The 16,165-nt window shown below is 33.7% G+C and overlaps 1 protein-coding gene across 6 annotated transcripts in view; it reads right to left on the bottom strand.

Moving 5' to 3' along the window:
• The window catches only part of METTL25 (methyltransferase like 25), a 120,814-nt gene that overhangs the window by 15,668 nt on the left and 88,981 nt on the right, over positions 1-16,165 (bottom strand). For 5 of the 6 annotated variants that reach the window (XM_004053628.5, XM_055358832.2, XM_055358833.2 and 2 more), the window contains one exon: positions 6,622-6,715. The exons of the other annotated variant lie outside the window; for it this stretch is intronic. In XM_004053628.5, the coding sequence (XP_004053676.2) occupies positions 6,622-6,715 (94 nt within the window). The remainder of the gene's footprint in view (positions 1-6,621; positions 6,716-16,165) is intronic. 6 annotated transcript variants of the gene reach the window in all.

The raw sequence follows: 16,165 nt of genomic DNA, 5'->3' as shown, positions 1-16,165 counted from the left end.
ATCATTTGGCCATAAATAATAAAGAAATCCTTCATTCCTGGCAACATGTGTAGAACTGTAGATCATTAGGTTAAGTGAAATAAGCCAGGATCAGAACGTTAAAAACATAGTATATTCTCACTCAGATGTAGAAGCTGGAAAAAAAAAAGTTAATCTCCTAGAAGTAAAATGTAGTACAGAGGATCCCAGAGGCTTGGAAGGGTAGGGGAAAGTGCATTATAGACAGTGATTTGTTAAAGAATATAAAATTATGGCTAGATAAGAGGATTAAGTTCTAGTGGTCTATAGCATTGCAGGATGACTATAGTTAACAATAATATACTATATAGTTTCAAATAGCTAGAAGGAGGATCCTGAATGTCCCCAACACAAAGGAATGATAAATGTTTGAGACGATGGATATGCTAATAACCCTGGTCTAATCACTATACATAATATATATTGCAACATCACTATGTATGTCATAAATATGTACAATTATTATGTGTCCATTTAAAAAATAAAAAATAAAATAAAAAATGCAGTACAACTACTTACATAGCACTTACACTGTATTAGGTATTATATGTAGTCTAGAGATTATCTAAAGTATACAGGAGGATATGCATAGGTTCTATACAAATACCATGACACTAGAGACTGGAGCATCCATGGATTTGGATATCCATGGGAGTCCTGGAGCCAATCCCCTGAGGATAGCAAGGAACGACTATATTCATGTGTTTTTCAGTGAAAAATTCAGTGCTTGAAGACTGCTTTCATGATAAACTTTTTAAATTAAATGCTTAAAAATTAGTCTCATTAGATCACAGAGATTTTAAGAAAATTTTAAAATGAAGAGAGTATCTCATTTAAGCTGTATATATACACCTTAAAGATAGATGTCAGAAGTATATTCATGGTCTCATGTTATAGACATGTATATTTATTTATATACATTATGATAAGTGAAATAAGCCAGGATCAGAACATTAAATATGGTATGTTCTCACATATGCAGAAGCTGGAAAAAACATTAATCTCATAGAAATAAAATATACTACAGAGGATTCCAGAGGCTTGGAAGGGTAGGGTGAAGTGGGGAATAGGGAAATATTTGTTAAAGAATACAAAATTATAGCTAGATAAGAGAATTAAGTTCTAGCAGTCTATAGCACAGTATATTCATGGTCTTGTATCATAGACATCATTACTGAGTGTGAAAGCCAGTGAGAGCCTCTTCAACTTCCTGAAGATAAAAGGAAGGCATTGGAATGGAAGCATTGCCTGGTACAGATCATCCTTAGGCAAGAACAGACATGCAAACTTATAAACTGAGAGTGCACACTGAATGACAGCTGAAAGTACTGGTTATGAATGCCATTGCTCCATACTGCTCAACTCCTAGTCTCTAGAAAAAGGAACTAGCATGAATTAAGCTGTGCAGTAAGGCCCTAGTAGGGCCAACTTAGTGGGCTCTGAGTCATCTACAGGAAGATATGCAGTCCTAAAGAGAAACTAGAGTGGGAGACAATATATAAGAAATCATGCTCAGGTGCTTGTAGTTTGTTGACAGTGATTTTAACTCTAATCTATTCTATGCGTTAGATCGCATACATCTTAGTACCCAAAATGTTTCATACATTTGGTCAGTTTTGACCCATCAGCCAGACTTTCATGAGTTAAAGTCCTGGATACAAGCAAATCTTTAACTCTTTAGTAAGACTAATCATTCCTTGATTTTTTTTTTGCCTTTATTTCAAACTTTAATTCCTTAATCTGTTTTAGAATTACATCTATTTTGTCTGTTGACAAGCATGAATTTTCTCTTTATTTTTTTCTCGTAGGTTTATTGTTTGCCTGATGATTGCTAGTTTTGGAAAAATACCAAACAAGCATTCTTGTGCTCCATGTCTGTTAATAAGTTATATAAGTATGACAAACAGAAGCATGAGTTCTAGAGTTAGACAGCCTGGATTAGAATTCTTCTTCCCCAGTTTCCTAGATTTTGGGCTAAAGAAATCCACTTAACTTATGTCTCAATTTCCTCATCTATAAAACAATAATAATATCACTTATTTCATAAGGCCATCCTTAGTATTCAATGAGATAATATAAACAAAGCTTTTAGCACAGTGCCTGGCACAAAGCAAAGGTTTGGTAAACGTTAATTATCTCATGTTGTTTCTAAAAAATAAATATATTTTATAACAGTTTTGTATTATAGAAATTTTGAAAATAGGACAGAGAATTTCCATATACTGTATACTCTTTTCTTCTGTTAACATTTTACAATATGGTATATATATATATATTTTTTTGGAGACGGAGTCTTGCTCTGTCGCCCAGGCTGGAGTGCAGTGGCACGATCTTGGCTCACTGCAAACTCTGCCTCCCGGGTTCATGCCATTCTCCTGCCTCAGCCTCCTCAGTAGCTGGGACCACAGGCGACCGCCACCATGCCCAGCTAATTTTTTGTAGTTTTAGTAGAGATGGGGTTTCACTGTGTTAGCCAGGATGGTCTCCATCTCCTGACCTTGTGATCCGCCCGCCTTGGCCTCCCAAAGTGCTGGGATTACAGGCGTGAGCCACCCTGCCCGACCTACAATATGGTATATTTGTTATAATTAGTGAACCAGTATTGATACATTATTAACTAAAGTCCACATTATATTCAAATTTCTTTAGTTTTTATTTAATGTCCTTTTCCAGTCTAGAATCCCATCCAGGGAACCCACACTGCAATTAGTCCTCTTGGCTTTGACAGTTTCTCAAACTTGTCTTGATTTGCAGACCTTGACAGTTTTGAGAAGTACTGGTCAGGTATTTTGTAGAATGTTTCTCCACTTGGATTTGTCAGGTATTTTTCTCATAAATAGAGTGGGGATAGGCTTTTGAAAGACCTATCACAGGAATAAAGTACATATTCCTCACCTTATAACAAGAGTACATACTAGCAACATGAATTATCACTGTTCATGTTGAGCTTGATTACTTGGCTGAGATTCTGTTTGTCAGGTTCTTCACTGGAAAGTTCCTCTTTTTCTGCCATTCACATACTATGCTCTTGGAAAAAAGTCACTATGCACAGGCCACACTTAAAGAATGGGGAGTTTTGCTCTATCTCCTTGAGGAGGAAACATCTGTATAAATTATTTGGAACTCTTTTCCATAGGACATTTGTCTCTTCTCCTCCATGTATTTATTTATTCAATTTGTTTTTTACAGTAAATCTATATAAGGGGGGTCTAGATAAGCAAAGGTAGACCATATACTGTAACTTTTAGAATGTGGGTTGGATGAGTGGATTACAGACACAGTTGTTCAGAGACCCTCCCCACATCATATGTGATAAGAAGATGGTTTAACAACTGAGGTAGTTCTCACCACTTGATGGTGGGACTGAAGGTTCTTGGCTAGGACATAATTGGCTTAAGAACTAAAGTAAGTGGATGTGAAGGTGAAGCCATCAGCAGATCCTGTCAAAAAAGTCAAGGAAGACAAAGCCATTGGCAAGGAGGCTGAAGTGTTCCTGATATTCTCAGGTTGATAGAGGAAGTTATCCAAAGATTAGTATCACTGTGATCTTCTGGAATAAATAGAGCAAAGGTGACTCAGTATGTTTATTACTTTTAGGTATGATTTCATTTTGCATGTAACTGATCTTCCTAAGCTTGAAACATATGGGCTTTTTGCTTTTTAGTTTTCAAGTTTTCTATTGATAGATCCTCAAGTTCACAGATTCTTTCCTCATCTGTGTTCAGCCTAATAATAAGCCCATCAAAAACATTCTTCATTTCTATGCTAGTATTTTTGTTTGTTTGTTTTTCTTTTCTTGGAGACAGAGTCTTGCTCTGTCATCCAGGCTGAAGTGCAGTGGCACAAGCACAGCTCACTGCAGCCTCAAACTCCTGGGCTCAAGCAATCCACCTGCCTCAGCTACCCAAGTAGCTGGGACTAGAGGTGCATATCACCACACTATCTAATTTCTGAATTTTTTGCTGAGATGGAATCTTACCATGTTGCTCAGGCTAGTCTCAAACTCCTGGGCTCAAATAATTCTCCTGTCTTGGCCATCCAAAGTGTTGGGATTACAGGTGTGAGCCACCATGGCTGGCTACTGTGACAGTATTTTTTATCTTTAGCATTTCCTTTTAGCTCTTTTTAAAAATTTCAATCTCTTTCCTTACATTTTCAGTTTGTTCTTGCAGGCTATCTACCTTGTCCATTAGAACTTTTAGTATATTACTCATTATTGTTTTAAATTCCTGGTCTGATAATTCTAACATTTTTGCCATATCTGAATTTGGTTCTGATGCTTGCTCTGTCTCTTCAATCTGTGTTTTTTGCCTTCTAGTATGCTTTGTAATTTTCTCGATAGCGAGATATAGAATACTGGGTAAAAGTAACTGCTGTAAATAAGCCCTTAGTGATATGATGGCAAGGTGTGAGGGGAGGGGAAATGATTTTCAATGGTTTGTAGTCCTATAATTATGTCTCAGTCTTTTAGTGAGCCTGTGTCTCTGTACTACAAACTTTATCAGTGCTTCTCTGTATTTTTACCCTTTCTTGGGTGGCACAGGATGGCTAGAGTAGGCTGGAGTTGGATATTTTCTTTCTCCCCCATGGAAAGTTAGATTTGGCTGGACGTAGGTATTTTCCTTCCCTCAGGTGAGTTAGGCTCTGACAAAACACTAGCAGGTTAAGTTCTGATTATAGTTTCTTCTGAGAAACTATTCATAAGAAAGTATTCAGAAGAGTAGAATGCTCTGGCGTATTTAAAAAATGTTTATTTTTTCCTCCCCTTGATGGAAGGAGGGGATTTTTTTTTCTCCACTATGCTCTAAAACCAGGTTGAGCTCACTAAGGTAAAACTCACAAAGGTGTGCGTGGTCTCTTATGAGTGGTTCTCTCTGCATTTTTTAATTCCCAAAGTTGTCCACACTGAGCCTCCAACAATTTGTCAATTACAGTTCAGGTTTTCCTACTCTGGCACAGGTTTCTGTGGTGGTTTCTGCTCCTGTAAGTTGTAAATCTCTGTATTTGCCTGTCTTTCCAGTTTGGGAGGTAGTAGTTTGCCCTGTGACCTCACTTCTCATAAGATCTGTGGATTTTTCTGTTGTTTTTAGCTTTTACTTGCTAAGACTGAGTGGCAGTTTCCAAGCTTTTATATGCTGGACTGGAAGCTATCCACTGTAAATGTTTTTGTGCAAAGTAAATAAGGTAATGTTTGTGATGTCCATAGCATAATATCTATCACAGAGTAAGTGTTTGGTAAATATTAACTATTCTTAGTATCTTATTAGTTATATACTAATAAATATATTAAGAAACGTTTGCTGTGGTTATTATTAAAGACAAACTGGGAAAACAAAGCCAGAAGGAATGATAATAAATTTTTAAATTTATTAAGTTTAAGTAAAACTGTAGCTCTTAATTTGTGACAATAATGCTTAGGTTTGTGTTCTTGATATTAAATGCAAGACATGAAATGAGATATGCACTAAAGGTTTGCACTAGGTAAGACTAATTGGAAGGAAGATCAGTCAGGTGAATGAGAAACATTTTTTTAAAATAACCTAGAAAATAACCCAGAAATAAATTAATTAGTGTAACCTTGTCTATTCTCCTTCATTTATGCAAAAACTAGGAGAGTGTTCATTTTAGTGACTAAATAAAAATATTTATAACCATCGTGTTGATTGTGTTGTTACTCATAGTACATATAAAGGGATTACGATAATTAAAAGGAGTATCATATAGTTAGCATTTACTATATACACTGTGTTAAGAGCTTTATGTATATTACCTAATTTAATCCTTCCTAAATCCTATGGCTTTCTTATAGCTATTTTAAAGGGGAGGAAACTGACTAGTCCCAGTTCAATTGCTTTGAGTAATAAAGCAACTGAGGACTAAATGAATAATTGATATAATAAATAATATACCCTTTAGCTTTGATATAACATTATTATGTCCTTGTAACATTTTCAAGAAATCTATTTCATTCCTTTGACCACATACTCTATTCTTCATTTCAATTTATACTCAATTCAAAATACCAGAGTAATCCAAGTTCATTTAATATTTTAGTTAATAGCTCGTCTGAATGTTGAAAGCTGTTTTTTTTCCCCTCAGTGGTAGAATATTTATTACTATCAGTCAACAAGTTTACCTTTCTGCTTTCAGTAATATGTTGTCAATTACTAACTTGGGCCTCCTATGATATTACAACTTTTCAAGATTCTCCTATTTGAAGGCTTTTGAATTTAAGATTTTTAATTTTAGTTATATAAGCTGTAAATAGATGCATTTCAAAATTAAAACCATTCTCTCTTGCTTTACTTCTATTTCTCACTTGTACTGTTGCCCTGCTTTTTAACTGTATTTTGATTTGTAAATTGGCACATTTTTAACTCAAACTAAAAGAGGGAAACTCTGGAGATACATGACAGTAAACTTTCTACAATGACAAGAAGGATAAACTGGAAAAAAGATGATGGAGGTCTTGTTTCAATATAATTTGGACCTTTTCACAAATGAGAGAAAATTAGAAGGGAAACTATTTTGTATTCTCTCAATTCATTACAAAATAGAAGTTCTTCTGTCTTTTCTGAAAATAATGAGTCATCATATACTGACCTTGGACTCATCTAATCCAAGCTTCTTTAGAGACCGTCTGACATAATCCAGAAAAGAAGAACATTTGGAATAAATTTTACCAACATGCCGATCACTGTAAAACAAAATTGAATAAATTTTTAGTTTTCCCAATGTAAATTTTAGATGGTTTTAATTTCAATCATGAAATATTTTTAAATATTTTCTGTGGATATAGCACAAGATCCAAATGTGATCAAAATATAGTAATACTTTTGAGGACATTTTAAAGTTACATGTTATAATGTATTCAGGATCTGCTTCTGACAATTCTTATAACATATAGCAGTGAAGGCTGTGAGAAAGAAGTTTTAAACACAGTATTAAAAAGCCTCATTTTTAAAAGGAACTATTGTCTTTCAAAAGTTTCCATTGTGCTATGAAACACATTTGAGATTTACTGGCTCAATATTACAATGCACATCTCATGACAACACCTGTTAGTAGAGGCAATAATTCAACAGCTATGCAAAGAGAACTTCTTCAATTCCAGCCGTTGATCAAGCCCCATATAATGAGATGGAACTGACTTGATCTCATTTATGCCCTGCAAATTCTTATTAATAATGTACACAAAGTAGCATGGGATGGTTTTGAATTTAAACAATACAATGCTAGAGTACCACATCTCACAACTTTGGTTACAATTTAGGTGTAATGTAAAAATCAAGAGGATAAAAAAATTAACTACGAATTATCAAAAACAAGGAATGAAGCCTCATTTACTCTTGGCAATATAAATATTAACACCTCTGATTAATTAGACATAATGTTCTATCAATTCTTCCTTTAAAATATATTCAAAACATATTTCTTCAGCTCAATTTCAAGACGGCATCTCAATTCCACTTTTTATTACATCATGTCCTGATTATTCCAACTATTTCCTAGTTAAGACCTCTAAAACGGAAGTCTCTCTTCTTCACCTCTTCCTACATGTTATTTTCTAAGAGCCTTTTTATTTTGTCACTTTTCTGCTCCAAAAGCTTTCAATACCTCTCCCATTTATTGGGATAAATTTGAAACTCCTTAAACCATCAGGGCCCACTATAATCACATTTCTCAACCGCATATCCCATTACATTCCAGTATTTAGTTTTTTCTCCTTAGATCAGTCTACTAATTGTTTCAGACTGTCTTCCACATTTCTGCCTTGGTACATTTGCTCATGCAGTTTCCTCTTAACGGATTACACAGTTCCCCACTCTCTTCTACATCTTAGTTGAAGTGAAGTCTTCCTTTATGATAAAGTGTAAATGTACATGTTCTTTTTGGTAACATGACTAATAATAATCTTTTCTAATTTTGAATTTCTATAGCCCCTATGATTCTTCCATTCATTTGTTATTTATCACTGCCTTGATTTAATAGTCACTTGAATAGGTATAGGTTCCAGAAGGCAGAAAATATATTTTTGTAGGTTTCTGTATCATTCTCAGATCCTGCACATACAGGATCCTACACATACACATTATTCTCAGATCCTATACATCTTAGGTGTAACAGATACCATATAATAGATATATATCTTATGTATCACAAAATAATTGATTTCACTGTGTAGCCAGGAAAATATGCCATTTAATATTAACTTCCTGCTGCTCAGCTTAAAAAAGTTAAGCTTTGATTTTTTTTTTTTAATCCAAAAGGACAAGCACTTAAGTTTTTCCCATAAGCCAGTTATTCTGGCTCCAGTTTTATACCATTCTTCACCGTCTTGTGGAGTAGCTCTTGAGAAAAAGCATAGAACAGTACATAAGAGGGTGGCTTCCAGTCAGACTGGCTCTATCATCTATGAGTTTCTTGTTCATTAAAATGGGATATCAATAGCATTTACTTCATAGAGTCACTATGAGGATTAAATTTCGTAACACATATAAGGTGCTCAGAACTGAGCCATGATGTAAGCTGTTGTTGTTACTTTCATTAATATTGCTTTTATAATTACTGGTATTATAGTCTAGATTTTGGTTTTATTATACTGTTAAAAGACCCTGAGTAAAATGTTCCTAAATAAGTATTAAACATTGTAAATGTAAGAGAGAATATAGTGTAAGTATAGGTGGTATTGGTTTGTTTCTTGGGTGTTGTCCTTCAGACTACTTGAAAATAAGAGACACATTTTCAATTTTAATTTGGTCTTGTTTTAGTTTTCCCTTTCAAAATACACTACTTTTTACTGTAGCAAAGTATCACAGTATGGTTATTATAAGATTGCTTTTAGTGTGTTAAGCAGTGATTTGCTATATAAGACTTTTTCTTTAAGTCCTTTGTTAATCTGTATTATTTCAGACCTGTTTTTAGCAATAACAGGAAAAAAATTACTCAACTAGAACTAGAAAGTTGACGATGTGATCATGTTACTTCATCTCTTTGTAACACTCCCTCCTCAACAACACTGGCATTCTCTTAGTTTCTTGAACACACCATGCTTTTAGCTACAAACACTATTCCCAGAACACTATACTCTCAATCCCTCTGCTTTGGAAACACCAAACTCCTCCTTTCAGATCCTATCTCAAATATTGTTTCCTTAGTTAAGCCTTTTCTGGCCCTCCAGAAGTTGGGCTCCTAACACAGAGAACTTTTCCTTCACATACTCTCTCTTCTTTGTTTCTCTGATCGTCTCCCCCTTGATATTTTAAGCCAGTGAATTCTCCAAAGTGGGTGAACACAACCAAAGGGAAAGAGAATATTAGATTTTTTATTTCTATTTTGTCTCTTTTAAATTTCAATTTCTGAGTTTACTGTAAAATCTATATAATATGCTAGTGGAGAGACATGTATACCACTTATAAATAAATATTCATTTTTGCATACATGCTCAGAAATGTTTCTTGACAGAGGTGTGAAGCATAAAAATATGTTTGAGACTACTACTTTAATCAGCTGGAACACAGCTGTCTTGCTCATAACAATATCCCCAGAACCTAGCATAGTACCTCACACAGCAGGATCTCCATAAATGAATTAAATAAATAATCTCTCAGCTAGCAGAAACAAATACATCTAGTTACACAATAAGAGAAAAATGCATTAATATAATAAACAGGTCTATCTATTGTATTCAAGTATAATAGATAAGCATATAGGCAGGCTTAGTTATACAAATAAGTGTAATTTAAAATAGAGAGCTACTGAAGAAATATGTAACAGAAAGTACAAAGTTAACAATACAAATAACAGCTAGTATTAATTTTGTTTACTATGTACCAGTAATTCTTATGTCCTTTGTTGCATTTACTCACTTAATCCACACAACAACCCCATGTGGTAGGTCCCATTATTATCCCCATTTTAAAGATTTTAAAGTAGACAGAGGTTAAGTAAACTTTCCAACATCTGACTTCATAATCTGGGATATTAACTATTAGTCAATATTACTTCCAGCATACTACTTGAATAGGATTCATACTCAATACTGTTAAACTGCAGATGAGGAATGGCCACCTCTGTGTTACAGGTAAACAGCAAAACAGATTCCATGACACCACACCAAAGTGTGTGTACATATTCTTAAAGAAAAGCTATGCAGACCCTCCTGCTATAATTAAGGAAACAGAATTTTAGTGTTTTAGTGAACCTATGGGATACTAAATAATTCTAACAATTAAAAAATTATATGAGGGAATAGACTTCATAGGAAGGGATTTGTTCTTCCCAAGTCATTTATTGCTAGACTTATTGCCCAAACTCATCAGCAATTAGGACCAGGAAGTATGTTTATGATTTCCAAATGTTATACGTTAATTAGGTTGCTTATTCATTCATTTTAAAAAACATTTATTTAAATGTTGCATATGCATGATAGTGTAGTGGTTGGTATAGGTTTTGAACTAAAGACTGAAACAAGCTTGAATCTGCACTCTACCCTTATACAACCTCTTTGCCTCTTCTTGATCATCAGTAGAATGGTGTTGTTAAATCTATCTCATAAGGCTGAGGATAAAATATTCAATATACAGTGCATGGCTCAAGAAAAAAGGGACTTTTTCAGAAAACAGAAATATCAGGTATAGTATTATTACCACTATTAAGTATAACAAATCAGACTTTAGAACTTTTGGAAGTTAAAGGTTACTTTTGCATGATATGAGACCAATTTCTAGAAGGCTTGGTATTTCATAAAGTAATCTTAAAAATAATATCTGCAAAGTGAGTTTATGATGTAGAATATAATCTGCTCTTTTGTAGGTGCAAGGAAAGGGAAATATTCATTAGTATTTAGAAGGGTCTATAGTTTTAAGGATAAATATTGTGATTAAAAATTATTTATTCATTCATTTAATTTAGAAACAGGGTCCTGCTCTGTTGGCCAGGCAGGCGTGCAGTGGCATGATCATAGCTCACTGCAGCCTCAAACTCATTGGCTCAAGTGATTCTCCTGCTTCAGCCTTCTGAGTAGCTGAGACTACAGGCATGAGCCACTGCACCTGGCTAAATACTGCAATTGTATTAGTTAAGCAATAGAAGAAAAAGAGGTAGGCCAAAGAATCTTTAAACAGAAAATAAAAGGGCAGAATAGTATTATTCACAAAAGGAATATGGGATGTGTTATATTTTTCAGGAATGGCAGTCTTATTTATAAGAGAATGTGCTATAAAAGAAAATTCACAAAAATCTTTACAGTTTCTTCAGAGTATCATTTATGGCATTTTGGTCCAATAATGTTTTACTCTTCATATTTAATAATTTAAAATAAAAACTTATAATTTCTTTATGTTGCCTCCATGTAGAAGTATTAATGTCACAATAGCTCAGTCTAGAAGAAATTTTTAACATATAGAGCCTTATGGGCACAGAAACTTCTGTCATTAAACAGACATGATAGAAAATAATAAAAGGAGAGCAAAAACCATTCACCAAAGAGAAAAGATGTCACACTGTGTTCCTAAGATAAACTGTTTACTGTAGTTAAAAGAAAATACTAACATTTAAACATATTAATATTTCAGAAGAATTCTCAAAAATATTTTATAGTTCCCTATCAATATTTGTGATATTAAAGAAAATTATGACAAAATATTTATTTTGTTATTGTCATTTCCTTTCGAGTTGATAGGCAAATAATCACTTAAATCCCAAATGAGACCCTAAAAATCAGAATAATTATTTTCATGATTTTCCTGTGTTTTTCAGAGTGGGCTCCACAAAACAGTGTTTAATTGTCTATACATAGTTCAGAGAAGAAAGATTGTATGAACAAGTAAGCATGGTTTCAACAGAGTTAAAGAGATTTCTTTTAATAATAATAAAAATCACTCAGTATTTTCCAGGCATTGTTGTAAGTACTTTTTAGATTTTAGCTTCATTTTCAAAACACCCTTTTGAGGTAGGTGCTGCTATTAACCCCAATTTACAGATGGGAAAACTTAGGCAAAAAGATATAAAATAATATGCCCACGACCACAGTGATATGATGCAGTGGGGATAGTAGGATTAGAAACCAGGCAGTAGAGCTCCTGTGCTTATGTTCTTAATGGTGAGACGCTGCTGTCTCTCACCAAACTATTAGGAGTCTTTAAAATATAAATATGCACTTAAGTCTTAAAGAGGAGGATACTGCATGAAGCATTCACTTTTAAGAAATTCTTTTCTTCCTAGGTATTTTCACAGAATCATTGCACTTTAGGACAACAATCTGGAGAACAGTTACAGAATAATCAAAGTCTGATTTATCCTCTTTCAAAAGCTTTTCTAAAATACTCTGGAGTCAGGTTCTTTGGTTCTATTACTTGAAGTGAACGAAAGGAAACAAAAAATCATTTGAGATGGGAGATGATCAACAACACAAATAAATAAAACATGTACTATTAATATATTAGATAGTAAGAGCTGATGAAAACCTGGTGATAGAGGAGAGAAAGCAGATATGAAAGGTTAGAGAGGAGTGATGGTAGATAGTGGATATCTCAAAGATAATAATTTTGAATAAAAGACCTGAAGAAAGAGAGTGAGCTAACCAAGAGACTATCTGTGGAAGAGTTCCAGGCAGAGAATGCGGCATAATTAAAGGCCCTGAGTAGAGAAGTGTTTCTGGCATTTTCAACGAACTTTAAGGAAATTAGCGTATCTGGCACAGACATGAACAAAAGGAAGAAGAGTAGAAATGAGGTCAGAGAAAAAATGAGGAGCCAGATGACATAAGGCTTTGCAGATCACAGGAAAAACATTAGCTTTACTTCTGAGGTAAACAGAAGCCACTGGAAGATTGTGAGCAGGAGCCCACTTAAAAATATCAATGGTATCACTCTAGCTATTGTGTAAAGAATAGGCTATAGTGAGCAAAAGTAGAAGAGAGAGACCAACTAGGAAATTATTAAAATAATCTGGGTGAAAGATGATGATGGCTTGGACCAGAGTGATGGTCCTGAGGATGGTGAAAAGTGAAAAAAAATTACATATATTCTGAAGGGAGAGGTTATAAAGTTGCTGAAAGATTGAACCTAGGCAGTGAGAAAGAAGAGTCAAGGATGTCTTAAGGATTTCTGGTCTGAGTACCTGGAAGAAGATGATTGTCATTAACAGGTGAATTTGGGATTCACCAGTATAGATGATACTTAAAGCCACCAGATGGGATGAAATAAGGTATGTAGTAGGTATAGACAGAAAAAAAAAGCCACCTCAACAATTAGAGGTTTGAAAATGAGAAATCAGCAAGAAAACTGGAAAAAGAACAAGAGCGAAAGGTGAGTATATTCTGAGTCTTTCCCTAGAATATGAGAGAAAGAAGTGTTTCAATAAAGAGTGGAAAATTGGGTGCAATACTAATGGCAGGCAAAGTAAGAAGAGGACTGAGAATGGATCATGCAATTTAACAACATAGGGTCATTCATGTTCCAGAAAAGGGTGGTTTGCTGGAGTGATGGAAATAAAATCTTACTGAAACATGTTTAAGGGAAATGGGAAAGAAATTGGCAGCACTTTCAAGGAATTTTGCTATAAAGGAAAGAACCAACATAGGACAGTGGTTAGAGGGGAAAATTGGGTGCAAAGAGGATTTTTAGAATCTGTGCTCTTAAGCACTATGATACACCATTTCATTTAATAAAACTGAAAAAATGGTCATCAAGGAGCTCAGAAGGTAGCAGAGGAGTAGAAATACAATTAATTGTATTATTCAGGTTCAGTAAGAACAGTGAATCACAGCTTAAGTATTACAGGAGAACAGAAAAAGAAGAAAAGGAGGAAAGAAAGCTATCACAGAGATGTCTTCTAAACTGGATTTTAAAAAACCCAGAATTTCACCTTCCAGAGGTCCTGGAATGAAAGGATGGCAGAAATAGGGAGAAGAATATTCCAGGTAGAGAGAACAACTCCAAGAAAACACACAAAGTGTAAAAATAATGGCATGGGAAATGATGAATAATCTGGCATGCCAGGACAAATTGTGCATGGGCAGCTGTTCATGGTGCACAGGAAGAATGGGATGATGGATTAGGCTGGAATGAAAATTAATAACAGATTTGAAATGGCCTTGAATGCCACAATAATAGTTTAGGTTTGGGCATAAAGAATTATTAGCAAACATTTGAAAGTTAGAAAACTGACGTGACTATTTGGGAAAGACAAATGATGAGAAGTTAAGAACAGATTAAAAAGGGCCTCTCTGTCAGAATAAAGCATGGTCAGCATGCTAAAAAGGAATCAGTATACTTTCTTTTAATAAAAGTGAATGCACTGGATCTAATTAAAATTCTACTCAAGTGAATCCAACAACACCCACATACTTCTCCAAAAATGCAATTGTAAGAACATGGTTTACTTGTAACACTTTCCAAGGAAGCAGCATTTTGGAGGGAGATTTTAGAGAAAGGTGAAGCAGAGGTATACTAAATAAATGAAAGTAAACACATGCAGGACAGATTGTACCAAAATTCAGTTTCTCCATAATCACAAAATATTTATGAAATTATTGTAACATTATTATTATTTTGTGCCTTTTGTATGCTAATACATATTGAAAGACTTAAAAGATCAACAACATAAAATTTTGCTATAAATAGCTATCATTTAAGGGAGCTCCAAAAAATCTTCAAGTTACTTTTCAGTTTAAAAATACCTTCTAATTTCAACTTGACCTCACATTATGGATTAAATGATTATCTTTAATTTTGTGAGATAGTTTTTAAGATCACTTTCCTATTTGATTATAGCAAAATCACAATTAAAATTAAATTAGGTAACATAATTATAGGTAGCAAAATACTATATATATTTTTTGTATAGCTGTATACATTTCTTATTATGCAAGAGAATAATAAAGTGAAAAAAGTGTACAAATTGGATTTTCCCTGTTTTCTTTCCAAGTGTTTTAAAAGAGATTTTTAATCCATGAAATTCCTTCCTTGGCATTTTATTCCCCTTAGAAAGTTTCTATTATAGATAAGGACTAATTGTAAATAAATTTCCATAAATTATTGAGTTTTAACATAAATGGGCTAAATCACAATTATAAATAATAAAGTTAAAATGTTATCCTTAAATCCCTGAAAAAGGCTTACTTCTAACCTTAGGCTATATAAACAATTACACTTAAAGAACTTTCAGGATAATGTTTCAATTATTCTAAAACAGTATTATTACTGGAAGATGATTTATTTTAGCTAGCAAGAAAAATAAAGAAAATGGAAAAGAAGTAATTAAGTGACCTTATTTTCTGTCTTTAGTACTATTGCTAGCCAGTAATTCCAATAACCTTGATTTACAATGCTAATACAAAGAGCCTTGCAAATCAACTCATATTAAAAATATCTCAAAGAGAATTTACCATTAAAAACAAGAATGGGATGGTGAAAACCTTTCTGGACTATGAATTTAGTTCTGATCCTGGTTCTTTCAGGCTATATGATTTTAGACAAGCTTTTAGCCACTTATTTTAATTTTTTTTTATCATTATAATGAGGTGCCTATATTAGATATTGGGAGTATAATATGTGGCTCAACTGACTGTGGGGTATAGCCTGATAGAAGATTAATATTTTAGTGATACTGAACAAAAGCAATAAGCATTTACAAAACATGTGTAAGGCATAAAGAATGTAAATAAAACAAACTCTTGTACGCAACATCAAACTTGAGAAATACATTACTAGTATTAAATACCTTGATTTCTATATGTACTTCTCCTCTTCCCTACCTTAACACTCTGCCTAATAATCCACTGCTCCCCCCAACTCCCACAGGAAACTATGACATTGAATCTTGTGTTTACCTTACTTATGTTGTTCTTGCTTGTTTACCACACTTATACTCCTAAATTATTCAGTTTTGCTTTTTTCTGAATTATATAAGTGGAACCATTTTATAGGAGTTTTTCTGAGATTTCAGTTAAAATTATATTCACAAGATTCAACCACATTGATGCATGTAGCTGTAATTCATACATTTGCATTGTGGTATATAAAATACTTCTATATACATGAATGTAATACAATTTATCCATTCTTCTATTAATGAGTTTTTTGTTCCTGGATTTTTGCTTTTATAAACATTGCTGCTATTGATCATTCTTGTAAAAGTTTCT

Source organism: Gorilla gorilla, chromosome 10, assembly GCF_029281585.2.
Source record: "Gorilla gorilla gorilla isolate KB3781 chromosome 10, NHGRI_mGorGor1-v2.1_pri, whole genome shotgun sequence".
In the NCBI taxonomy this organism is placed as follows: Eukaryota; Metazoa; Chordata; class Mammalia; order Primates; family Hominidae; genus Gorilla; species Gorilla gorilla.
The sequence above is the reverse complement of the archived record's forward strand: the minus strand, read 5'-3'. Positions and strand labels throughout refer to the sequence as shown.